The sequence below is a fragment of the Thalassophryne amazonica genome, chromosome 23 (assembly GCF_902500255.1).
Source record: "Thalassophryne amazonica chromosome 23, fThaAma1.1, whole genome shotgun sequence".
In the NCBI taxonomy this organism is placed as follows: domain Eukaryota; kingdom Metazoa; phylum Chordata; class Actinopteri; order Batrachoidiformes; family Batrachoididae; genus Thalassophryne; species Thalassophryne amazonica.
The window spans coordinates 6,768,773-6,794,867 of NC_047125.1; the positions used below are offsets into that span (position 1 = coordinate 6,768,773).

Consider the following 26,095-nt stretch of genomic DNA (forward strand, 5'->3'; position numbering starts at 1 on the left):
GGCGGCACCGGGCAGTACCGGGTGTTTTTGCTAGTGGATTAGCTTTTCAGATAAGTTTTAAAACCATCATCGGACCAATTATCTTCCAATAAATTTATTTCCAATAACTTTCAGTCCGATAACATTTTTTTTTTTTTTTTTGCTGGTAAATTGAGCAAAGTTTAACGGTCAAAAATGTTTGTAAACCCTAAAATCAAACATTTTAGTCCGTCTGTTGTGTGTTTATTTGTGGCAGACTGACTGTCGCTTGCTGATGACATCATCATTAAGCGCAAAACGTGATTGGCCGGTCAAAGCATGGAGCATTGTGGGTAGTGTAGTTCATGTTCCTAAGGACGTTACAGTGTTTCTGTCCCTTGTCCCTTGGAAATTTGCTGAAAAACCCATCACACATCATGCAAAAAGAATTATTTAAAAATCTAAAGGACACTGGATTACTTCATCGCATCTAAAAAAGAAAAGCAAAGGCTATGGCTGCCAGGAGTTTTGATCTCAGCGATCAGTCACCAGCTCCGTAGGTGGCGGTAAATGCACCTTAAACTGGTGCCATCCGCCACTGGATCCGAAAGAAGAAGAAGAAGAAGTCTGCTCAACACAAACACAAAACCGACTAATTTTAACATTATTTTTAATTTAGTTCTTTGTGGCTGATGGTATCGCCAAGACTCGGTGGGAGAGAAGAGCTCTCACGGCGCAGTTGTGTGCAGACTGGGACGTTTCTTCACCGTTTTGGATCATCTCAGGATGATTATTTATTCAGATGAATCCCACTGAAACTAACAGGTAAGAATTTATATTTACTATGTCTATTTTTGATTAATGGTTATCGACGCTAACTTTTTGGTTAGCTGTGGCCACCACTGCTTGCCAACACCAGTTTAGAGGTATACAACCCTATAGCTTCAGGGGGATTTGCCCCCTTGAACCCCACCGGGGGCCCCTGCACCCTCGGACGTGAGCCGCGATCACGTAATTTACTCAGCACTAAAATAGTTATAGCTAGAACCCTGATCATTATGCAAACCAAAGCAACCCACCTCTTTGTCACACTTAAATATAACGGCATATCAGGAATGGAATGCCACATTCCGCAAAGCAAATCTCTGAAATCAGAATCCAAAGTAAATATTTTTAAATGTTCGCACAGAAAGCTCCTACGCTACACTTCACTCACCGTTTTTCTGGGACTGGTACTTGCTCAGCCTCAATTGGTATCCAGTAGCTGTATTCATGTGTACGCATCTCTGATGGCAAAGCGGCATCGGATTCGGCTGCTTCTTTTATGCTGAAATCTAATTTGCCTGGACTGGTCTCATGGTGTGATGGCTGGTCCACTTGGACTTCGGAAGCTGATGATGAAATGTTTGTGACGATTGCCTCAACAGGACTGGACGGTGTTTCAGTGATCACATTCTCTGGTACATTTTCGTTGGGGGAAGTAAACCTCATAGACATCTCTCTGTCGGACAGCTTAAAACAGGACTGTATTTCCAATGATAGTTGAGGACATCTCCCATGTCCTCTGTCAACCTTCTCTGAAGATGGAATGCCACCAACACTGGAATAGCTTGTGCTATACGAGAAAGAACTGGTTGTACCTACTTCCAAAGCATCTTCCTCAGAGGATGTCACAGATGGAAAACCAGTTATGTTGGTTTCTCTTGAGACAGATATGGACTTTAGAACATCTGGACAAATGAGTCCTTCAAGAGAATCATATGAATCTCTTGTCTGTCCCAAATTTGGATTTTTTTCAGCTACACTACTCAATGCTTGAGGTCTTTCAGCAGATGGAAATCCAGCACTGAGAGCTTGTCTTGGACATGATGGAAGTATACTTAGCATTATTTCCCTCTCACGATATGGTATTTCTTCGACTCCAAACTCTTCACAAACAATCCTGGGTATTCTTTTCAGTGGATTACCCAAAACTACATTTTTGGCAGCATCCCAGGCATCACATTCTGCTGTAGTGTTCCTTGCAGATAGACCTGGAACTTTACTGTGTTTTGGTAAAGTAGCTAATGATGTAACCATGTTGGGGACTTCTTTCATCAAAGGCTGCGCTGGTCTCTGTCCCAACTTAGAGGGAAATCCATAAATATTACAATGTTTGGGACATGGCGGCAACATTGACACCATTATTTCCACCATTGCCTCACTGCATAAATATATCTTTTGAGTGTGTGTTACTGAAAGTCTTTCTGGGTCTGGACATGGTTTTTCCCATATTGCCCTTTTGTGCCGATTCCAGTCTGCTCCATCTGACTTACTGGAAATTATAGAAGCCATTCCACAAATTCTTGATTTTGTTGGACAAGTAGGCAGCAAACTGATCATCCTTGGTTTATCTACCAACATCCAATGGAGTAGTGCTGGAAACCCAGGTAAGCGTGCCTTCCGTGGGCAAGATGGCAACATGGACCACATGGTTGTAACCATATCACCATCAAAGTTGACCACACTAATAGCCTCTACAGGAAACAGGGTTGCACACGGCTTCCTGGGGAGAAGCAGTGACTTCCTTTCCACTACCCACTCCAACAGATTAGTTGGGTCTTTCAACGGTATACCAGGAATTTTGGATTCCTTTGTACAAGTCTGCAACAATTTCACAATACTTGGGCGATCAGTTAATGTCTGCGTCAGAGCAGACGAGAAGCCAGGTATACTCGAGTTCTTTGGGCAACATGGTAATAATGCAATATTTGAATCAAAGCAAGAGACTACATTTACAATTTTGTGCAAGTCTTGTTTCCTCTGTGTCCTCTCCCAACATGAACTTTTATAGGCAAACCATTCCTTGCAGCTGAAAAAACAGAGTCTCCTTGAAGGCAAACCAGCGACTCTACTATGTCGAGGGCATGAGGGTCTGATATTAACCATACTGGGCGGTTCTTGTGGAGCTGAAGGTAACCCAAAAACCTTGGCTTGCACTGGGCAACTTGGCAGCATATCCATCATGTCCACAACACGGTCCTCGTCTTTCCATGGAATCTCCTGAACCAGGACTGCATTTGTTGTCTTCTCTATTTTTTTCTTAACTGACGTCTTCAGGGCATGCCAGTCTTTGTTTTCTAAGATGCTTGGAACTTTAGATGTCATACCAGGAATTTGTGCCCCTTCAGTACATAGAGAGACAAGACTAATACTTGGTAAAGATCTCTCTGGTCCTGTTGGCCAACCAACAAGAGTCTTTTGGTGACACGACAACCCTGCTTCTGAACTAAACATGGCTTTTTTGTGTAGATCTTCAGCATCACCTAGAAAGGTTTCATCAATTAACACTTCACGTGCTATGAAGGGTTTTTCCAATAAAATATGCAGAGTCACATCGAAATTCTCCTCAGTATCACTGACTGGCTCTTTAGAAGCGAAACCAAATATTCTGGTTTTACTGGGGCATGTTGGTAGAAAATTAGCCATACTAGGATGTTGGCTCAGCGTAGATGGGAAACCTTGTCGACTGGAAACATTTTGCAAGGCAGAAGGAAACCCAGGGCTGGTGGCCTTCCAGGGACAAGATGGCAACATATTGGCCATATACTTTATATGTTCACTGTCCTTTTGTGACTTTTCCTGTACCACAACCAAATTCTTTCTCAATGGTCTATCGAAAATGAAATCCCTACAGGTATGCATCTTTTCATTCCATATTTTACCTATTTGTTGGCATGGCATACCTGGAACCATCGTCGATTTGGGGCATGTAGGTAGAAAGCTGGTCATACTTGGAGTCACTGAAACCTTCCGTTGTTGTGCAGACGGAAACCCTGGAGTACATGCCTTTGCACAACATGTTGGCAATATGGCCACCATGAGTTTAATCATGTTGATATCTTTTAAAGCGTATTCCTGTATACTATGTATCTGTGAAGGAAATACTTTTTGTGTCAGTAATGGCTTATTCCACAGAGCACCTGTGTCCCAGACGTATTTCTTATATCCAATCACTGGTCTCACAGAGGGTAACCCTGGAATCTGGGAATTGTAGGGACATGAAAGCAAATGATGAACCATACTTAGCATGCATTTCGGCACAGATGGAAATCCAGGAACACTAACAGAGGGGGGACATGATGGTGCCATGTCCACCATGTTTTTGACTCTACCATCACAAAGGGGAATAACACAATGTGAACACAGAAGTAATGGTAATCTTTGACGGGGTAACTCCAGCAATAATCTACCACTGGGCCAAGATATATTTTCTGACGGATGTAAAGATGGCATTCCGCAAATACTGGAAAACCGTGGGTAATTTGCCAGTGAGCTAGTTATACTCGGTACACTCACTATTCCTTCAGCCTGTTCAAGTTCTAAAGTGGATTGGAAATGTGAAAAAGAATTTCCTCTTGGCGATACTGGCACAAGTTCAACCTTAGATATGTATGTACACTCTTCTTCATTGCCGATGCCTAAGACTGATGGTTTTTCAGTTCCTTCTTTCTCCAGTTCAGATCGAGTGGCGAAAGCTGTAGAAGCGAGTGCAAAATTCTCTTGAGATTCTTCTTGTTTTGACATGCTGTCAAAATAATTAATTGTTGAAGGAACATCTTCAGAGGCATCAGTGCTATACCCCAGTTTCCTCCCCATGATTGGTACGGGAACATCAGGGTTGATTTTTAGAGACTCCATTGGTGGCTTTTCAAACTCTGAGTTCTTCTTAATTGATAGATCACCAGGCTGAGCTTGAGGTACTTTGTTGATCACCCCTGAAGGAAGATCAGAACTGGTCTCTCTCGGGCAAGCTGACACTGAGAAAGCAACACTCTCCTTTCTGAAGAAATAGGAGATACCAATGACTGGTTTCAGAACAACTTAAAAAGTCTCAAAAAGGTGATATAACTAAGATAAATACAATAAGGGTTTAGCTAATAGCTACACTTACCCCAAATCCATTGATATTGTTTCAGAACTTCTCTTAAAAGTGAGAGGATCTTTATTGTAGGTCAAGTCTGTCCACCTCATTGGCTTTGTGTCACAAGTCATAGAAATTGGTGGCAACTGTGGCAATCTTGCCTGAGGTGATACAGGAGATGACTGGGTTTTGGACGAAGGAAGGGTGTTACTCTCCTTATGGTCTTGTTGGGCGATGGGCGCACCTAATTGAATGGAGATCTTGGAGAAGTGATATTGTGGTTTGTCCCAAAGATCCTTGGCTGGCATACATGTGGATTCCTGAACATCAGTGCTTTGCTTGGAGTCGGAACCAAGGGAAGGAGCTGTTGGATGGACTTTACGGAATGTCCTTGGCCTTTTCCCTGTTTGAGTCCTCTGTGTTTTTGAAGTCTCACAATATTGTAACCCAGGGGCAGAGGTCATATTGGGGTTAAGGGGCAGAATTGAGGCCATGCTCTCAGGTCTGAGAAACAAACAAATGGAAGCCAATGGTGTGATATCTAAACGTACGTTTAAAGGTTCAACAGCAGTAATCCAGCAGGTCACAGAGCTCAACTGCAATGTGACATGGAGGAGAAAGAGACACAAGCCGTGCAAGCATTTCCGAAAAACCAGTACTTGCCAAAGAGCACGATGCACCAGCTGTTACATCAACATGACACAAAACCAGCACTTGTACTGCACATCTGCTAATGTCCAACAGTTAGCCAACTCCACATCAGTGAGGATTCAGACAAAATTCCATTTGTGTGCAACCAATGGTGTGACACACATGCCATTCAATTTTTTGTTCAATTTGGAAGCATAGCCATGACAAGAAAGGATGCTCAAAAGGAGGCGGAGGCAGAAACCACCAGATTTTACAACAGACACTGATTTTTCAAATGGTTTTGATACGTTTTGCACCTTAAAGTGGGCTCCCATTGCAGATTCATGGCCACAATTTGCATTTTCAATGAGAAAATGGAGTGCAATTCATTACAAGAGCAAGCAAAATTTGTTTTTTTACTATTACTGCTAACTACACCTGACATGAGTGCTTGTGCACATGCACTGTACAAGCACTACTTCATACAATCTATGCAGTACTCCCATAATCATCACCACACATTTCCACAAAGCCAAAATGTATCTGTTAATATCCCAAAACTGTCTTCTGATGAAGAGTGCAACATGCTATTCATGGGTTGTGATAGATTTATGTTTCAGAGGAGAATCACAAGGCCAGGTAGGTAGGTCCCATCACTGCACCTTGTACCCACGTGTCCACCGCCATCTATGTTTGTTACACAGATACCCTACATGTGAACATGTGATGGAGCTGTATGATCTCCGCCCTCCCCCCTGCTGACCACTGGCCACTGCAAACAGCTGCCCTGCTCCAGTCAGTTGTCAACACGCTCCAATGAAATTGCCTACTACTCACACCAAAACAGAAAAAAAAAAAAAAAAAAAAAAAAAATCAGCATTATATTTTAATTTAAGCTTCAAGTGTAGCCTGGCATCAAAATAACTGAGCAGCCAAATCTACATTCAAGCAGAAATTGTTTAGTTCAAGATGCACTAACGCTCACATTTTGTAGATCACGCTATGTCCCAACATCACAAATGTTTTAAACATGTTTGAAACTTTTCAGATTGCTTACAATGGTCTATAATGCAATAATTTTTTAAAATTGATTTTTACCAGAGATCTGACCTGTTTTCCGGCTCTGACTGGGTACCAGATTCGAAATTTTTTTGCACCACAAACATACACAATCTAATGTCAGATATCGGCAGTGGCGGCCCAGCTTTATGCAACATCCCTATCCCGTAGTAATATGCAGTAAGAATCTCCCAAGTCCCTGCAAACACATACAAGGACATCATACAAAATCAAAGCTCAGGTCGCATAAATGTGCATTTTACCATATTGAGCAAACTTTATTATAATTCTGGTGGATCAAACCTCCCCTTAAGTCCAAAGCAGTCTTCCATCAACTCAATATGAATTTCTTTTCATATGCTACTGCTAGTACATGCCTAAACATATAGAGTCAATCACAAGACAAAACATGTTACACCATGACTTGCGATTGTTTAGTAAATGAGATTACACTCTTCTTAAGGTCCTGCTCCCATATACACAATTTTTGTCCACAACACCACCACAACTATCAAATCATGGCTGGTCTTAGGGATGTCTTGGTGAGTCTTGGACACGCTTGATAAGGTCCTGCTCCCATATACACAAATTTTGTCCACAACACCACAACTACAAAATCATGGCTGGTCCTAGGAATAGTCTTGGTGAGTCTTGGACACTCTTGACAAAGTCCTGCTCCCATATATACAATTTTTGTCCACAACACCACCACAACTATCAAGTTATATCTAATCTAATCTAATCTAACAACTGCAACAAGAGGTTGCTGATAAAATCCGATAATTCAAAGGACAGGAAAATGAAGGGACAAAAATTATGCTACACAACCTGTAAACCTACATGCTTATATGAAGTTTTACAGATGTTTGGATTTGTTTTCCTATGAATTACTTGATAAACCTTCTGAGAGCTCTAAAAGTACAAGTACTGATAACCACTTTGGTTGAGTGAGTCACTACCTAGAGGCGAGAATTTCAGACAGAAGGGAACTGGACTTTTGATGGAACCAAACCCACAATCTTCTTGGTGTGAGGTAGGAGTGCTAACCACAGAGGTTACCCAACCGTCAGAGCCAAATGAATCACACAGAGTGCCGATGAAAAGGTATGTTGAGTGAATTGCTTGACCAAAAGCATTCAATCAGTCATGTTATCAGTGTTAAAGTATCTGAGGCCCGATTATTCATGCAGTCGTGCCGAACACATCAACTACAAAGAACATCTCAACTGATGCTTTGCTATGAATGTGCAGTATTCTGGATTTACTCACCTTGCTGACGCCTTGACCACCTCTATTCCAAACGGGGGATCCCGTAATCGTTCAGAAGCCCTGGATGGGTCTGGCCTCAGGTTTTGAATAATGTTGGTTCCCATTCCAGAGAGAGATCTGGGATCAGGAGCTGAACAAATCATATAAATTTAGACATGGAGCCACTGTAAGTACTCTAGGTCCTGGTAACTCTATGGATTTCATATTCACACTCACATGTCGGCGTTGTGCACTGGTTATCCTCTTCATTCAGAGTGCTCAGCTGTGGTTTAAATTCTGGAAGAGTAGAAAAGCAGACGATACTGTAATATTTTGTTATACTTACCATAAAGTTCCATGTTCATGTGGTCGTGGCCGCCACAGCACAGAATTAATTTACCTAAAGTTACCAGCTGGAGGAACCCCCATGTCACCACGACAGAAAAGTTGAAAATTCAGGCGTGGACATTAAGCCTACTTCTTTTTTCTTATCTAATTTAAAAAAAAAAGGGACTTTTCTAACAGTGGCTATGAAAATGACAAGGTGAAGTCACATTAATTAAAATACCTTTTATTCACTTAATTAAAACAATCAAATTCTCAGTTAGCCGTGCGAGGCGCCTGTCCAGGGTGTACCCCGACTCTCTCCCAATAACTGCTGAGATAGACTCCAACCCATTCTTGACCCTTAAATGTAACAAGTTGGTCCAAAAAAAAAAGAATGACTGAATAAACGTAACATCACAGTTCATGTGAAAAAAAACATGTCTGTCTGTCTTTTCAATAATGATTATAATATTGCTTCCTGATTCAGGGTTAGACATTGGCCACTTTTTGCCACTGGTCCATAGGGACAGTAACTTTGAGAAGTTACTGGCCCCACCAAAATTCTACTTGCCCAGCGGTACGTTTGAGACGCGAACTACAGCCACCGCAATTTTTAAACTGTCAAAAACTACTGCAGGGTAAAGACACTTATGGGTAATCAGGAACCTGTGGCAGGAATGAGGAACTGAATGCAATCGGAAACAAATGACTGTGACTTATATACCAAACAAACTAATGAGTAACAGGTGTAACAAATCAGGGGAAGGACGAACACAACACACGAGAACTGAATGAACACAAAGTGACTAAAAGTGACATTTGAGCAAAAATAAAAAGCAATAATCACAAAGTCCGATGGAGGAAGTAACAAAACCAACATAAGAACTGAGTGCAGTGCCAAACAGAAATACATAATCAAGTGGCAGAATAAAAAGGCACAGGCTAACGGAGCAACGGGAACCTGACTGCGGGTGCCGGGGGCGCACGAACACGGTGGAGCTGTGAGACACTGTGCACAGCTGACAGGTGTGACCATGACAGGTGCACAAGACAGAGAGACACCAAGAGGATAGCACCCATAAACACACACACTCCGGACTCAACTGCAAAATGGTGGAACACGCAACCCCCAACAGAAAAATACTGAATCTACTGAATCCTGATATTTGATGGATTCAGGCACATTTTGTTGTTTTATATAAAATCAGGAACAACACTGATTTTGTTCAGGTTCTGTACCTGCATCTTCATCACGGGGGGAGGCTATGGCAGGATGGGGTGACTGAGGTTGAGGAGAAGGCCCAGGTAATGTAACAGCAAAATAACGATTTACAGGAGAAGATGAAAGAGTGTCTACTGTAGGTGTGTCCTGAGAAGTCCAGGAAGGAACAAATCCAGACCTTTTCTGGTGTTTCTGCTCTACAGACTGACCAACAAACAGAGAGGCTGGAGATGACAGGGAGCAAAAAACATAATGGGACAGAGGGTTGATGGGAAAGAGGAAAAAGGAGGAAAAAAGAGGGGAAGACAGAGGGAATAGTGAGGAGAGGGGGTAATCACTGATAAGTACCAAGACTTAAATCTAATAATGTGAGATTTCTACAACATTTTCTCCAACATTGCAGCTCGAAGCACAGTGTGGAAAATCAAACTACAGTAACTCAGAGACAGATGACATTAAGCAGAAAAAACAGCACATGGAAAGAAGCCAAAAGCATCAAGAGAGACAATAAAGCGGCGTGAGATGAATACAGATTAGAGTCATAAGTGAAAAACCAAACAAATAAGGATAACGGAGGGTTAGACGCTGAACAATGGCTAGTTAGTTCACCAGTAGTTGAGTCACAGCTCATGTTAATAAAGTAGATGACAGCGTGGCAGAAGAATGGTGAGTCCATGCAGTGTCTCAAAAAGGTATCGTATTGGCTGCAATATAAGAAAAAAAAGGGTCATTTTATATTTGGCTGCTCATACTGCATCAGGAGAGATTTTATTTGAAACGACCTTCATGTTTCCATTCCATTTTTTAGAGATGCCTTTTCCCTTTGATGTCAAAAAGGCTTTTTTTCAATAAAATATGAGATAAAGAAGCCTTTTCTGGCATAAAATGATAAAAATATAAAAGCTCATGAGGTTGAATTGAGACACCATAATCACTGCAATCACAGAGCAGAGGGATGGAAAGAACACACATACAAGAATCTGGGAAACGTGGGGTTAAAGGTAGAGCGGTGTTACATGGTGTCTCTATGCGCTGCTTTTTCAAAAAGGCTTTTTTCAATAAAATATGAGATAAAGAAGCCTTTTCCGGCATAAAATGATAAAAACATAAAAGCTCAAGAGGTTGAATTGAGACACCATAATCACTGCAATCACAGAGCAGAGGGATGGAAAGAACACACATACAACAGTCTGGGAAGCATGGAGTTAAAGGTAGAGCGGCGTTACATGGTGTCTCTATGCGCTGCTTTTTCTGCAGCACTGACGCCTGTCCAGGATCGCTGGCAAGGAGGAACTCAGGAGAGAGTGTGGGCTGTACAAGAGGGGCCTGAGATTTAGGAGGCCTCCACTCACTTTGCCAGGAAGCTATAAAAAAGTAAAGCGGGGATAAAAGGCAGATGGCAGAAGAAACACAAGTTAAGGCATGAAGAGAGAGTAGAAATAGAGGAAGATAAATATTATTGTTTTATTTGGACACTGGTAGTAGCCAGTAAACCAGTATTGATCAGTATGTCTGGTATTTATATTTATATTTGTGTATTAATATTTATATTTGCAAACTGTTTTTACTTTCACTTTTGATGTTCTGTTCTGTGTGCTGCTGGAACCTCAATTTCCCTGACGGAGTCTTCCCAAGGGATCAATAAACTTATATCTAATCTAATCTGATATAATAATAAGTGAAGCAAGCAAGCAGTAAACAGAGACTTCAATCCACCTGCCAAAATCCACTCCTAGATACCTCTCTTTATATGCTAGAAATGCTCAAAACCTTGATTTATATTTATCTAATGAACGCTTAGTCTAAAAAAATAAGAATATAATCCACTGCATGAGATCATATCATAATTATGTAAGAATCCTGTGGAAAAGCTTTGTAAATTTGGCCAAAAACATTTTATAGTAAAAAAATTACTAAGTTCAAAATTTGAAAAAGTGTAAAAAAAAAAAAATCATAAAATTAAATGAAAACTATCACTGCATCTCTCCTCCTCTCATTTTTTCCACATTTTTTTTGTTACAGCCTTTTGCCAAAATGAATGAAATTCATACATTATATATGAGGTTTATATGAAAAATAAATGGGTTGAAACATTTTTGTAAAATCGGTGCAGCAGTTTTTTTTTTTAATATTTAATATTTGAAAGCACTAAACAACAAATCAGAATTTCTCATTTATTCACTTAAATTTAATTACTTGAATAAACTTTGCCTCTCCTTAAGCCTTAAGTAAAAAGATTTGCTTGCAATGTTTTTATTTATTTATTTTTAAAGAAAATTGAGCAGGACAATTTTAATAGAAATTTCCTGATGCTAATTTGGAAAAAGTGTTAAAATATTCCAAATTTTAAAAATGGTATGATACTTCACACTGCACCTGTGCTAGTAAAAGAATAGGTCAATCAATTTTTTTTTTAAATCCCTTAATAATTTTTATAATATCTCCTGGACAAAAAGAAAGAAAGAAATGAATTATATACATACATACACACACACAAGACCACAAATGACTTTACTTTGTCACATGGAATCAATTAATATATGCAACTAAGAGGCAAAATTAAGAGGGACGTGAGTTATGGTATAGCCGGTGAGATATCACATTCAGCACTTGGCAATGAAAAAGTGAAGTTGACAGTGCATCCAGAAAGTATCCACAGCGATGCATTTTTTCCACATTTTTTGTTACAGCCTTATTTCAAAATGGATTAAATTCATATTTTTCCTCAAAATTCTACACACAATACCCCATAATGACAATGTGAAAAAGGTTGTTTTTTTTTTAGACTTTTGCAAATTTATTAAAAATAAAAATAAAAAAACCCTAAGAAATCACAGGTGTATAAGTATTCACAGCCTTTGGCATGAAGCTCAAAATTGAGCTCAGGTGCATCCTGTTTCCACTAATCATCCTTGAGATGTTTCTACAGCTTAACTGGAGTCCACCTGGGGTAAACATGATTTGGAAAAATACACACCTGTCTACATATAAGGTCCTACAGTTGACAGTGCATGTCAGTACACAAACCAAGCATGAAGTCAAAGAAATTGTCTATAGACCTCCGAGACAGGATTGTGTGGAGACACAAATCTGGGGAAGAGTACAGAAACATTTCTACTGCTTTGAAGGTCCCAATGAGCACAGTGGCCTACATCATCTGTTCGTGGAAGAGGTTCAGATCCACCAGGACTCTTCCTAGAGCTGGCCACCCGTCTAAACTGAGTGATCGGGGAGAAGGACCTTAGTCAGGGAGGTGACCAAGAACCTGATGGTCACTCTGTCAGAGCTCCAGCATTCCTCTGTGGAGAGAGGAAAACCTTCCAGAAGGACAACCATCTCTGCAGCAATCCACCAATCAGGCCTGCATGGTAGAGTGACCAGATGGAAGCCTTAGTAAAAGACACATGACAGCCCACCTGGCGTTTGACAAAAAGCACCTGAAGGACTTTCAGACCAAGAGAAACAAAATTCTGTGGTCTGATCAGACAAAGATTGAACACTTTTGTGTGAATGCCGGGCATAGTGTTTGGAAGAAACCAGGCATCATCCCTACAGTGAAGCATGGTCATGGCAGCATCATGCTGTGGGGATGTTTTTCAGCAACAGGAAATGGGAGACTAGTCAGGATTGAGGGAAAGATGAGTGCAGCAATGTACAGAGACATCCTGGATGAAAACCTGCTCCAGAGCGCTCTTGACCTCAGACTGGGGCGACGGTTCATCTTTCAGCAGGACAATGACCCTAAGCACACAGCCAAGATATCAAAGAAGTGGCTTCAGGACAACTCTGTGAATGTCCTTGAGTGGCCCATCCAGAGCCCATCTGATTGAACATCTCTGGAGAGATTTGAAAATGTCTGTGCACTGACGCTCCACATCCGACCTGATGGAGCTTGAGAGGTGCTGCAGAGGCAATGGACAAAACTTTCCAAAGATAGGTGCACCAAGCTTGTGGCATCACATTCAAGAAGACTTGAGGCTGTAACTGCTGCCAAAAGGTGCATCAAAGTATTGACCAAAGTGTGAGAATACTTATGTACATGTGATTTCTTAGTTTATTATTTTTAACAAATTTGGAAAAATTAAAAAAAAAACTTTTTTCATGTTATCATTATGGGGTGTTGTGGGTATAATTTTGAGGGGGAACATGAATTTGCTCCATTTTGGAATAAGGATGCAACATAACAAAATGTGGAAAAAGTGAAGTGCTGTGAGTACTTTCTGGGTGCACAGTATGCTCTGCGCCTCATAAGACCATTTTTTACATTATTGGATTTGTACACCTGCAGTAAGCGCTGCCTGCTACCTGCGCCTGTCTCAGAGGCATATGGCAGACTAGTGGGTCTGGTCAGAGCGGAGCTCGGTTCCACCACAGATGTGAAGGGAGTTTTACGCTGAAGTACAGGAGGAGGGAAGGAGCTGGGAGGAGCTGAGGACGTAGAGAAGGGAGATGAGGAAGGAACACTCCCTGCTCTCCAGGCACTGGGACAAGCTGCAGCAAGAGAGGCTGACAGAAGAAGACAGAAATGATGGAAGACGAAAACAAACCAGAATCAGGTCTAATTCATGCAACACCTAAAAAGAACTTCAAGGAAGAGCCTGACTTCCAACAGGAAGGAGGCCCAAATTAACACCAGAATAAATCAACATTTGTCCAGAAAGTCCAACAGAACCGCAAGTCAAGTTACGAATGCTCAAACAAATTTGTACTGAGGCTTTTTGATGTCGATTTTGAATTAATGACTTGATGGACAGTTCTGTTAAAGGTGGACATTATCACATTTCTACTCTATAAGACGCCTCCAGCTATTTTAGCAGTTCCTTATTTGTGATCCTGAATTTCTGGTGGAACTTTAGAAGAAAAGGTTACCAATTACTGTGTGTTAATTTGGGCCTCCTTCATTAAGGCCCCTTCACACGTAGCGTGAATGAGGTCGAATGGCGCATGAAGGAGCATTCAAACAACATTCGTGAAAAGTCGAGCCGCATTTGAACGCCTCGTACAGCAGTCGGCACATGCACAGCATATGCACACCACAGACGCGGTACGCTTGCATTTGAAACCCAATCGAATAGCAGTCGAGATGAGGCTGTACCATCATCTGACTGTAGTTGCAACATTCATACAGCGAGTCGTACCCAAGTGGGACCATTCGGACTACGGTCGAGGGGCTGTATGAAATGTTTGGCCAGGATTAGACATGGCTGAAAGTCGTGATCAAGCCAGCCGTCACACTACAGGGCGAATGCCACCCAAATGGCCAATCGAACCACAGTCAGCCAAAGTCCACGTGCAATCCAAAATCCTCCAACAGCAGTCGCAGTGGACTTACAGCAGCTGAGCCCATTTGTACCACCAGCTCGACTGTAGTGCACATGACATCAGAATCAAGGTGCGGTCGAGGTGCCGAAAGCTCACAGGGAGGGCAAGGAGCTGTCTTACCGCAGCCTGACTGCAGCCAAGGCGGCCGGAACGACACCCTGACAGCAGTCGAAACAGTCTGGACAACATACCGCAATAGGCAGCCACCACAGGCCGCGGCCGGATGGCGTGGGTGGGCACGGATGAGGTGGATCGCACCTGCTTAACACTAGTCCCAATCTCAAATAAGGGCCAAATGCAACAGGCATGGCGTCTGAGTGCCCCCCTCCCCCCAGGCAACACAAACGGCCATCGGGTGTGTCTTGTGGCCCCCCAAGCGACACAAATGGCGACCGATTTGGCCAAATGGCATAGAATGCTACACAAATGACATCTAAATTGCCCAATCCATTCGGGCCGGCTACGTGTCACATTCTGGGTATTTGGACGACAGTTGGAAGCCATTCGTTCGCTCCTGCCCGAATGTCTCTCCCTCCCAAAAGCAGCTCGAATTTATCAGGTTTGGCCCATTCGGCCTGATTCGCCCAACTTGGTGTTAAGGGGCCTTCAATGATGTAAAGTCTGTGTGGTCTGATGGACAATATGATGGATTTTATTTGATGCAGTTTGGATAAAAGAGATCGGACATGTTCATTTGTCTAGGGTAGGTCAATAAAAGTGCTCATATGTAAGATGTCGTTTTCCATCGGTCATAAATTTATCAAATATCAAATATTTGTCAGTGACTGACCTCTACTGGTGGTTGGCTCTCACTGCGGTATTGTATCACTTCCTGTTCCGGAGCACAGCGGTGTTTTGCTGTATCTGTTAGCTGTTTAATCTGCGTAGTTAGATTGATCTAGTTAACTAGATAACAATTTGTTTCACAGTGTAATCTTCACGTGCCTTAACTAAAGCACTCCCTCTGCTGAATCACCTCTAAATTATTTACACATTATTCACTTTGTGTGTTTTTAGGAATCCGCTAGCTTAGCGCAGCTACTAGCACTTAGCCGGTTTAGCATGGCGGCTTCTCGTGTCTCTCCCGCACTTTTCTGCTCTGGGTGTGAAATGTTTAGTTATTCCTCGGCCTCATTTAACAGTAATGGTACTTGTAATAAGTGTAGCTTATTCGTAGCTTTGGAGGCCAGGCTGGGCGAATTGGAGACTCGGCTCCGCACCTTGGAAAATCCTACAGCTAGCCAGGCCCCTGTAGTCGGTGCAGACCAAGGTAGCTTAGCCGCCGTTAGTTCCCCTCCAGCAGATCCCGAGCAGCCGGGAAAGCAGGCCGACTGGGTGACTGTGAGGAGGAAGCGTGGTCCTAAACAGAAGCCCCGTGTACACCGCCAACCCGTTCACATCTCTAACCGTTTTTCCCCACTTGGCGACACACCCGCCGAGGAACAAACTCTGGTTATTGGCGACTCTGTTTTGAGAAATGTGAAGTTAGCGACACCAGCAACCATAGTCAATTGTCTTCCGGGGGCCAGAGCAGGCGACATTGAAGGAAATTTTTGAAACTGCTGGCTAAGGCTAAGCGTAAATTTGATAAGATTGTAATTCACGTCTGCAGTAATGACACCCGGTTACACCAATCGGAGGTCACTAAAATTAACATTGAATCGGTGTGTAACTTTGCAAAAACAATGTCGGACTCTGTAGTTTTCCCTGGGCCCCTCCCCAATCGGACCGGGAGTGACATGTTTAGCCGCATGTTCCCCTTGAATTGCTGGCTGTCTGAGTGGTGTCCAAAAAATGAGGTGGGCTTCATAGATAATTGGCAAAGCTTCTGGGGAAAACCTGGTCTTGTTAGGAGAGATGGCGTCCATCCCACTTTGGATGGAGCAGCTCTCATTTCTAGAAATCTGGCAAATTTTCTTAAATCCTCCAAACCGTGACTATCCAGGGTTGGGACCAAGAAGCAGAGTTGTAGTCTTACACACCTCTCTGCAGCTTCTCTCCCCCTGCCATCCCCTCATTACCCCATCCCCGTAGAGATGGTGCCTGCTCCCAGACCACCAATAACCAGCAAAATATATTTAAGCATAAAAATTCAAAAAGAAAAAATAATATAGCACCTTCAACTGCACCACAGACTAAAACAGTTAAATGTGGTCTATTAAACATTAGATCTCTCTCTTCTAAGTCCCTGTTAGTAAATGATATAATAATTGATCAACATATTGATTTATTCTGCCTTACAGAAACCTGGTTACAGCAGGATGAATATGTTAGTTTAAATGAGTCAACACCCCCGAGTCACACTAACTGCCAGAACACTCGTAGCACGGCCGAGGAGGAGGATTAGCAGCAATCTTCCACTCCAGCTTATTAATTAATCAAAAACCCAGACAGAGCTTTAATTCATTTGAAAGCTTGACTCTTAGTCTTGTCCATCCAAATTGGAAGTCCCAAAAAACAGTTTTATTTGTTATTATCTATCGTCCACCTGGTCGTTACTGTCAGTTTCTCTGTGAATTTTCGGACCTTTTGTCTGACTTAGTGCTTAGCTCAGATAAGATAATTATAGTGGGCGATTTTAACATCCACACAGATGCTGAGAATGACAGTCTCAACACTGCATTTAATCTATTGTTAGACTCGATTGGCTTTGCTCAAAATGTAAATGAGTCCACCCACCACTTTAATCATACCTTAGATCTTGTTCTGACTTATGGTATGGAAATTGAAGACTTAACAGTATTCCCTGAAAACCCCCTTCTGTCTGATCATTTCTTAATAACATTTACATTTACTCTGATGGACTACCCAGCAGTGGGGAATAAGTTTCATTACAGTAGAAGTCTTTCAGAAAGCGCTGTAACTAGGTTTAAGGATACGATTCCTTCTTTATGTTATGTTATGTGGTATAACTCACAAACTCACAGCATAAAGCAGATAACCCATAAGTTGGAGAGGAATTGGCGTCTCACTAATTTAGAAGATCTTCACTTAGCCTGGAAAAAGAGTCTGTTGCTCTATAAAAAAGCCCTCCGTAAAGCTAGGACATCTTACTACTCATCACTAACTGAAGAAAATAGGAACAACCCCAGGTTTCTTTTCAGCACTGTAGCCAGGCTGACAAAGAGTCAGAGCTCTATTGAGCCGAGTATTCCTTTAACTTTAACTAGTAATGACTTCATGACTTTCTTTGCTAATAAACTTTTAACTATTAGACAGAAAATTACTCATAACCATCCCAAAGACATATCGTTCTCTTTGGCTGCTTTCAGTGATGCCAGTATTTGGTTAGACACTTTCTCTCCGATTGTTCTGTCTGAGTTATTTTCATTAGTTACTTCCTCCAAACCATCAACATGTCTATTAGACCCCATTCCTACCAGGCTGCTCAAGGAAGCCCTACCATTAAATATGATCAATCTATCTTTATTAGTTGGCTATGTACCACAGGCTTTTAAGGTGGCAGTAATTAAACCATTACTTAAAAAGCCATCACTTGACCCAGCTATCTTAGCTAATTATAGGCCAATCGCCAACCTTCCTTTTCTCTCAAAAATTCTTGAAAGGGTAGTTGTAAAACAGCTAACTGATCATCTGCAGAGGAATGGTCTATTTGAAGAGTTTCAGTCAGGGTTTAGAATTCATCATAGTACAGAAACAGCATTAGTGAAGGTTACAAATGATCTTCTTATGGCCTCAGACAGTGGACTCATCTCTGTGCTTGTTCTGTTAGACCACAGTGCTGCTTTTGATACTGCTGACCATAAAATTTTATTACAGAGATTAGAGCATGCCATAGGTATTAAAGGCACTGTGCTGCAGTGGTTTGAATCATATTTATCTAATAGATTACAATTTGTTCATGTAAATGGGGAATCTTCTTCACAGACTAAGGTTAATTATGGAGTTCCACAAGGTTCTGTGCTAGGACCAATTTTATTCACTTTATACATGCTTCCCTTAGGCAGTATTATTAGACAGCATTGCTTAAATTTTCATTGTTACGCAGATGATACCCAGCTTTATCTATCCATGAAGCCAGAGGACCCACACCAATTAGCTAAACTGCAGGATTGTCTTACAGACATAAAGACATGGATGACCTCTAATTTCCTGCTTTTAAACTCAGATAAAACTGAAGTTATTGTACTTGGCCCCACAAATCTTAGAAACATGGTGTCTAACCAGATCCTTACTCTGGATGGCATTACCCTGACCTCTAGTAATACTGTGAGAAATCTTGGAGTCATTTTTGATCAGGATATGTCATTCAATGCGCATATTAAACAAATATGTAGGACTGCTTTTTTGCATTTGCGCAATATCTCTAAAATTAGAAAAGTGTTGTCTCAGAGTGATGCTGAAAAACTAATTCATGCATTTATTTCCTCTAGGCTGGACTATTGTAATTCATTATTATCAGGTTGTCCTAAAAGTTCCCTGAAAAGCCTTCAGTTAATTCAAAATGCTGCAGCTAGAGTACTGTCGGGGACTAGAAGGAGAGAGCATATCTCACCCATATTGGCCTCTCTTCACTGGCTCCCTGTTAATTCTAGAATAGAATTTAAAATTCTTCTTCTTACTTATAAGGTTTTGAATAATCAGGTCCCATCTTATCTTAGGGACCTCATTATACCATATCACCCCAATAGAGCGCTTCGCTCTCAGACTGCAGGCTTACTTGTAGTTCCTAGGGTTTGTAAGAGTAGAATGGGAGGCAGAGCCTTCAGCTTTCAGGCTCCTCTCCTGTGGAACCAGCTCCCAATTCGGATCAGGGAGACAGACACCCTCTCTACTTTTAAAATTAGGCTTAAAACTTTCCTTTTTGCTAAAGCTTATAGTTAGGGCTGGATCAGGTGACCCTGAACCATCCCTTAATTATGCTGCTATAGACTGAGACTGCTGGGGGGTTCCCATGATGCACTGAGTGTTTCTTTCTCTTTTTGCTCTGTATGCACCACTCTGCATTTAATGTCTTTTTCCTGGTTCTCTCCCTCAGCCCCAACCAGTCCCAGCAGAAGACTGCCCCTCCCTGAGCCTGGTTCTGCTGGACGTTTCTTCCTGTTAAAAGGGAGTTTTTCCTTCCCACTGTCGCCAAGTGCTTGCTCACAGGGGGTCGTTTTGACCGTTGGGGTTTTCCGTAATTATTGTATGGCCTTGCCTTACAATATAAAGCGCCTTGGGGCAACTCTTTGTTGTGATTTGGCGCTATATAAATAAAATTGATTTGATTTGATTTTGATTAAATTTATTATTGTTATAATCTCAAGGTATTCCACTTACACATGAAGAACAACATTAAGAATGAACTTTTTAAAATAAATTGGAATAAGTTTGAGTTACATGATGTCGTACCTGTTGGTTGGATATCAAAGGAAGGGGGAGGAGGGTAAGACGGACCAGAGGGTGCAGGACAGATCGGAAATGTGGAGAAGGAATTAGCAGGAGAAAAGGTAGGGAGCGGCGACGCCTCTACACCCTCTGCTGGGAAGCATTCACTGTGAAAGCTGTGAGGCCTCCGAGGAGCTGAAACACGCACCAAAAAAGCAACGTGGTGGAGAAAAGAAAATGCAAATGAAAACTGATGACTAGACCCAGATCCAAGAGGATAAAAACCAACTAACCTGCAAACAAACGGCTACAAACATATCCACCCCGACTGACTTTGCCCCTTAGTCACTAAATCTACTAATCGAACAAACTGAATTAATGTGGAAGAATGTGATTGTAATCCAGTAATCTGGGAAGGATTATGAAGCTATAGCTAAGACTCCGGGACGCCAACGTACCACAGTGTACACTGGACCTTCAGTATTTACCAATACACTCACTCAGGGGAGGAGGAGTAACAGGAAGACAGGGGATGGGAAGGAGAGGAGCAGTAGTAAACAGTAAACCAGTAGTGAGCAGTATTTCTGGTATTTAAATTTGTATTTACATTTGGCAAATTGTTCTTTACTTCTACTTTCAATGCTCTGTGTGCTTCTTACCCTCTGTGCTGCTATACAGTGCTGCTGGACCCTCAATTTCTCTAACGGAGACTTCCCAAGGGATAAATAAAGATCTAGCTAATCTAATCTCTAATCTACAGACACCTTTCCAATATCTTTTCTCCTGTTTTAAAACAATCGTTTAACCAGGACATTTGTCCGTATGTACCTAGTTAACCTAACCATCTAACAAAACGTCAACTCAAACTGTCAAACTGAACAACAGGAAAATCCACATAGTCCACAACATAACTCATTTCTTGTGTTTGATTGAGCCATTTTCATCAATATTGGACCAATACCAATCCAAAATATTGGATCAGCACATTCCTAATGGGAACCTCTAGTTAAAAAAAAAAAAAAAAGCAAAACAGTGAACTTTCCTAGAAGTGGACAACTCATTCAGGAAGCCTCAAAATAGCCAAGGATACCATCCAAGGAACTAAAGGTGTCTCACCTCAACAACAGTCACCATTCACGACCCCATTATCATAAAAACGCAGTGAAAAAGTGGTACGCATGGTGAAGCATCAAGGTGGAAACTACCGCTAATCCAGAAAAACATTTAGTCTCGGAAAGTTACAAAACAGAACAATGCATGTACATCAGACCCTATTTTAACAGTTCATGTATGACAGCTGGTGCAAAGCCTGAATTTGAGTGTCAACCCCCAGTCCTAAGAAATGAAGGCAATGCAGAAGTGCCAAAACTTGCATTACCTCAACTGGCCACTTGAGTCTGACTCCAAAAGTGAGCTCATTTTAAAATGTCCTCCTTTACATCAGAAAATCCAACCTTGTACAAAAAAAAAAAACAAAAACCTGTTTTGTTGTGTTTAGCTAGTTACCCTGTTCATGACAACTGCACAGCGGGTGAATTTTTATATGACTACTTTGTGAAATTTTAATAAACCTATGCTTAATTAATGGCGTGGCAGCTAGTAGCGGCTGGCACATCACTGGTGACCACATGCTAGCAACAGATGCCCTCAGCTTGTGGTGTGTACCATAAGTTACTGTTAAATTCCATAAATAAACAAGATGGACAAATACACGTGTGATAGACAACATACTGGATGTTATTTGATGCAGTTTGGAGAAGAAAAACTGTTAGATGCACCCAGATTGCTGGCCTACAGCAACATAGAGAAGTGAACGGTGGATTTATGCAGGAAGCCTGAGCTTGTGGTGTGTACCATAGGACTGTTAAATTCCACAAATAGAAAATATGGATGTCTGATGGACAATATGATGGATTTTATCTGATGCAGTTTGGACAAAATTGATTGGACATGTTCATTTGTCTAGTGTAGGTCAATAAAAGTGCTCATATGTAAGATATCCTTTTCCATTAGTCATAAATTTATTATTGTTATAATCTCAAGGTATTCCACTTACACATGAGGAACAACATTAAGAATGAACTTTTTAAAAATGAACTGGAATAAGTTTAAGTTACATGATGTCGTACCTGTTGGTTGGATATCAAAGGAAGGGGGAGGAGGGTAAGACGGACCAGAGGGTGCAGGACAGATCGGAAATGTGGAGAAGGATTTAGCAGGAGAAAAGGTAGGGAGCGGTGGCGCCTCTACACCCTCTGCTGGGGAGCATTCACTGTGAAAGCTGTGAGGCCTCCGAGGAGCTGAAACACGCACCAAAAAAGCAACGTGGTGGAGAAAAGAAAATGCAAATGAAAACTGATGACTACACCCAGATCCAAGAGGATAAAAACCAACTAACCTGCAAACAAAAACGGCTACAAACATATCCACCCCGACTGACTTTGCCCCTTAGTCACTAAATCTACTAATCAACCAAACTGAATTAATGTGGAAGAATGTGATTGTAATCCAGTAGTCTGGGAAGGATTACGAAACTATAGCTAAGACTCCAGGATGCCAACGTACCACAGTGTACACTGGACCTTCAGTATCTACCAATACACTCACTCAGGGAGGAGGAGTAATAGGAAGACAGGGGACAGGAAGGAGAGGAGCAGTAGTAAACAGTAAGCCAGTCGGAGCAGTATTTCTAGTATTTATATTTGTATTTACATTTTGCAAATTGATTTTAACTTCTACTTTTGATGGTCTGTGTGCGTATTACCCTCTGTGCTGCTATAAAATGCTGCTGGACCCTCAATTTCGCTCAGGGAGACTTCCCAAGGGATTAATAAAGATCTAGCTAATCTAATCTCTAATCTACAGATACTATTCCAATATATTTTCTCCTGTTTTAAAACAATCTGTTAACCAGCACATTTGTCCGTATGTACGTAGTTAACCTAGTCATCTAACAAGACATCAACTCAAATTGTCAAACTGACCAACAGAAAAATCCACATAGTCCACAACATGACTCATTTCTAGTGTCTGATCAAGCCATTTTCATCAATATTGGACCAATACCAATCCAAAATATTGGACGAGCACATTCCTAATAGAAACCTCTACCTTAAAAATGTTTCCCAGAAATGGTCAATACATTCAGGTCATTCACTGTTCATGACCCCCATTATAATAAAAACGTAGTGAAAAGCGGCATGCATGGTCAAGGCGGAAACCAGTCTGCAAAAATATGCCTTAATCTGTCACCCAAACCAGGCGACTTAGCATTTTTTATTTATTTATTTATTTTTTTGCTATCTTCAATGCCTCATATCTTTGTAAATATATCACAGAAAACAACCAAATTTTCTGTGGCAGTTAATGATATATAGACAAAAATATGTAGACAAAGTGCCAAACATTTACAGAAAATGTGATTGAAGTCTGTGATTGAAATGTGTGGGGTATTCATTGAGCTGATATGGAATGACTCTAAATTGTTTCTTTGGGGAGGCGGTGGAGTCCTGAACTTCCGATAAATGTTCTCGGTTATAAAATGAAAGCATCAACTAAAAGTTTATGTTCCCCATCTCACACCCAGGGTCAAAGCAGCACAGCGCTACACTATGTCGAGAGGTGGTTTCCACACCACACAGTTGGGGTTTTCGCACTCTGCGCACACACTGTGTAAATATCGAGTATAGTTGCACTCGTGTGCAACCACACTGAAATATTTGAACCAACTTAAATGAATAGTGTCAATTGGTAACATCAAAATGAATTAAATTGTCTGAAGTTAGGTTTGTAAGTTCGAGTGGATCTAACTTATTAACGTAAGTTCAAACAACTTAATTCATTTAGATGTTACCAATTCACACAACTTTTTAAGTTGGTTCAACTGGTAACAGCTAAATTAATCAGGCTGTCTGAATTTAAGTTTGTAAGTAAGAGTGAATCTAACATATTAACATAAGTTCAAACAACTTCATTAATTGAGATGTTACCAATTGACAGACCTTTTTAAGTTGGTTCAACTGGTAACATCAAAATGAATTATGATGTTTGGACTTATGTTTGTAAGTTAGAGTGGACCTAATGTATTAACTTAAGCTCAAACAACTTAATTCATTTAGATGTTACCAATTGACGCAACTTTTTAAGTTGGTTCAACTGGTAACATCTAAATGATTGATGATTAATTAACTTAATCATCTTAGAAGCATGGTGTCTAACCAGATCTTTACTCTGGATGGCATTTCCCTGACCTCTAGTAATACTGTGAGAAATCTTGGAGTCATTTTTGATCAGGATATGTCATTCAAAGCGCATATTAAACAAATATGTAGGACTGCCTTTTTGCATTTACGCAATATCTCTAAAATCAGAAAGGTCTTGTCTCAGAGTGATGCTGAAAAACTAATTCATGCATTTATTTCCTCTAGGCTGGACTATTGTAATTCTTTATTATCAGGTTGTCCTAAAAGTTCCCTAAAAAGCCTTCAGTTAATTCAAAATGCTGCAGCTAGAGTACTGACGGGGACTAGCAGGAGAGAGCATATCTCACCCGTGTTGGCCTCTCTTCATTGGCTTCCTGTTAATTCTAGAATAGAATTTAAAATTCTTCTTCTTACTTATAAGGTTTTGAATAATCAGGTCCCATCTTATCTCAGGGACCTCGTAGTACCATATCACCCTAATAGAGCGCTTCGCTCTCAGACTGCAGGCTTACTTGTAGTTCCTAGGGTTTGTAAGAGTAGAATGGGAGGCAGAGCCTTCAGCTTTCAGGCTCCTCTCCTGTGGAACCAGCTCCCAATTCAGATCAGGGAGACAGATACCCTCTCTACTTTTAAGATTAGGCTTAAAACTTTCCTTTTCGCTAAGGCTTATAGTTAGGGCTGGATCGGGTGACCCTGGACTATCCCTTGGTTATGCTGCTTTAGACGTAGACTGTGGGGGGGTTCCCATGATGCACTGTTTCTTTCTCTTTTTGCTCTGTATGCATCACTCCGCATTTAATCATTAGTGATCGATCTCTGCCCCCCTCCACAGCATGTCTTTTTCCTGGTTCTTTCCCTCAGCCCCAACCAGTCTCAGCAGAAGACTGCCCCTCCCTGAGCCTGGTTCTGCTGGAGGTTTCTTCCTGTTAAGAGGGAGTTTTTCCTTCCCACTGTTGCCAAGTGCTTGCTCACAGGGGGTCGTTTTGACCGTTGGGGTTTTTCATGATTGTTGTATGGCCTTGCCTTACAATATAAAGCGCCTTGGGGCAACTGTTTGTTGTGATTTGGCGCTATATAAAAAAAAAGTTGATTGATTGATTGATGTTACCAATTGACAGACCTTTTTAAGTTGGTTCCACTGGTAACTTCAAAATGAATTACGTTGTTTGGACTTATGTTTGTAAGTTAGAGTGGACCTAACGTATTAACTTAAGCTCAAACAACTTAATTAATTTAGATGTTACCAACTGACACAACTTTTTAAGTTGGCTCAACTGGTAACATCTAAATGAATCAGGCTGTTTGAATTGAAGTTTGTAAGTTAGAGTGGATCTAACCTAAAAAGTTGTGTCAATTGGTAACATTGAAATTGATTAAGTTGTCTGAACTTATGTTTGTAAGTTAGAGTGAATCTAACTCATTAACATAAGTTCAAACAACTTAATTTAGATGTTACCAACTGACAGACCTTTTTAAGTTTGGTTCAACTGTAACATTGAAATGAATTTAGTTGTTTGAACTTATGTTTCTAAGTTAGAGTGGATCTAACTTATTAACGTAAGTTCAAACAACATAATTTAGATGTTACTGATTGACAACTTAAAAACTTGTGTCAATCGGTAACATCTAAATAAATTATGTTGTTTAAACTTATGTTTGTAAGTTAGAGTGGATCTAACTTATTAAAACAATTTAATTCATTAAGATGTTACCAAATGACACAATTGTCAGGTGTGCCTTGCACAAGCACCTTCACGGCACATGTGCAGCCTCAGATTATGCGCTTTTTAAACAGCAAAAAATAAGATGTACATGCCCCAATTTGGACTTGCACTGTGCACCATAGAGTGGCGCGCCAGATATCATCAATACAGGACAATGAATGCTGAATTT

General features: G+C 41.1%; 1 protein-coding gene across 11 annotated transcripts in view; it reads right to left on the bottom strand.

Annotated features, from left to right (window-relative positions):
* ehbp1l1a (EH domain binding protein 1-like 1a) overlaps positions 1-26,095 on the bottom strand; it is a 99,421-nt gene that overhangs the window by 22,488 nt on the left and 50,838 nt on the right. For 4 of the 11 annotated variants that reach the window (XR_004558844.1, XR_004558843.1, XR_004558840.1 and 1 more), the window contains 7 exons: positions 22,130-22,300; positions 20,025-20,195; positions 13,653-13,853; positions 10,574-10,711; positions 9,365-9,571; positions 8,036-8,095; positions 7,820-7,949 (listed from right to left, as the gene is read on the bottom strand). Coding sequence is in view for 1 of the 11 variants with exons in the window: in XM_034164107.1 (XP_034019998.1) it covers positions 7,820-7,949; positions 8,036-8,095; positions 9,365-9,571; positions 10,574-10,711; positions 13,653-13,853; positions 20,025-20,195; positions 22,130-22,300 (1,078 nt within the window). In the remaining 10 variants the exon portion in view is untranslated. Of the gene's footprint in view, positions 1-1,037; positions 1,104-1,174; positions 4,615-7,819; positions 7,950-8,035; positions 8,096-9,364; positions 9,572-10,573; positions 10,712-13,652; positions 13,854-20,024; positions 20,196-22,129; positions 22,301-26,095 lie in introns of those variants that run through there. The other 7 variants (XR_004558838.1, XR_004558837.1, XR_004558836.1 and 4 more) reach the window with 5 other exon arrangements.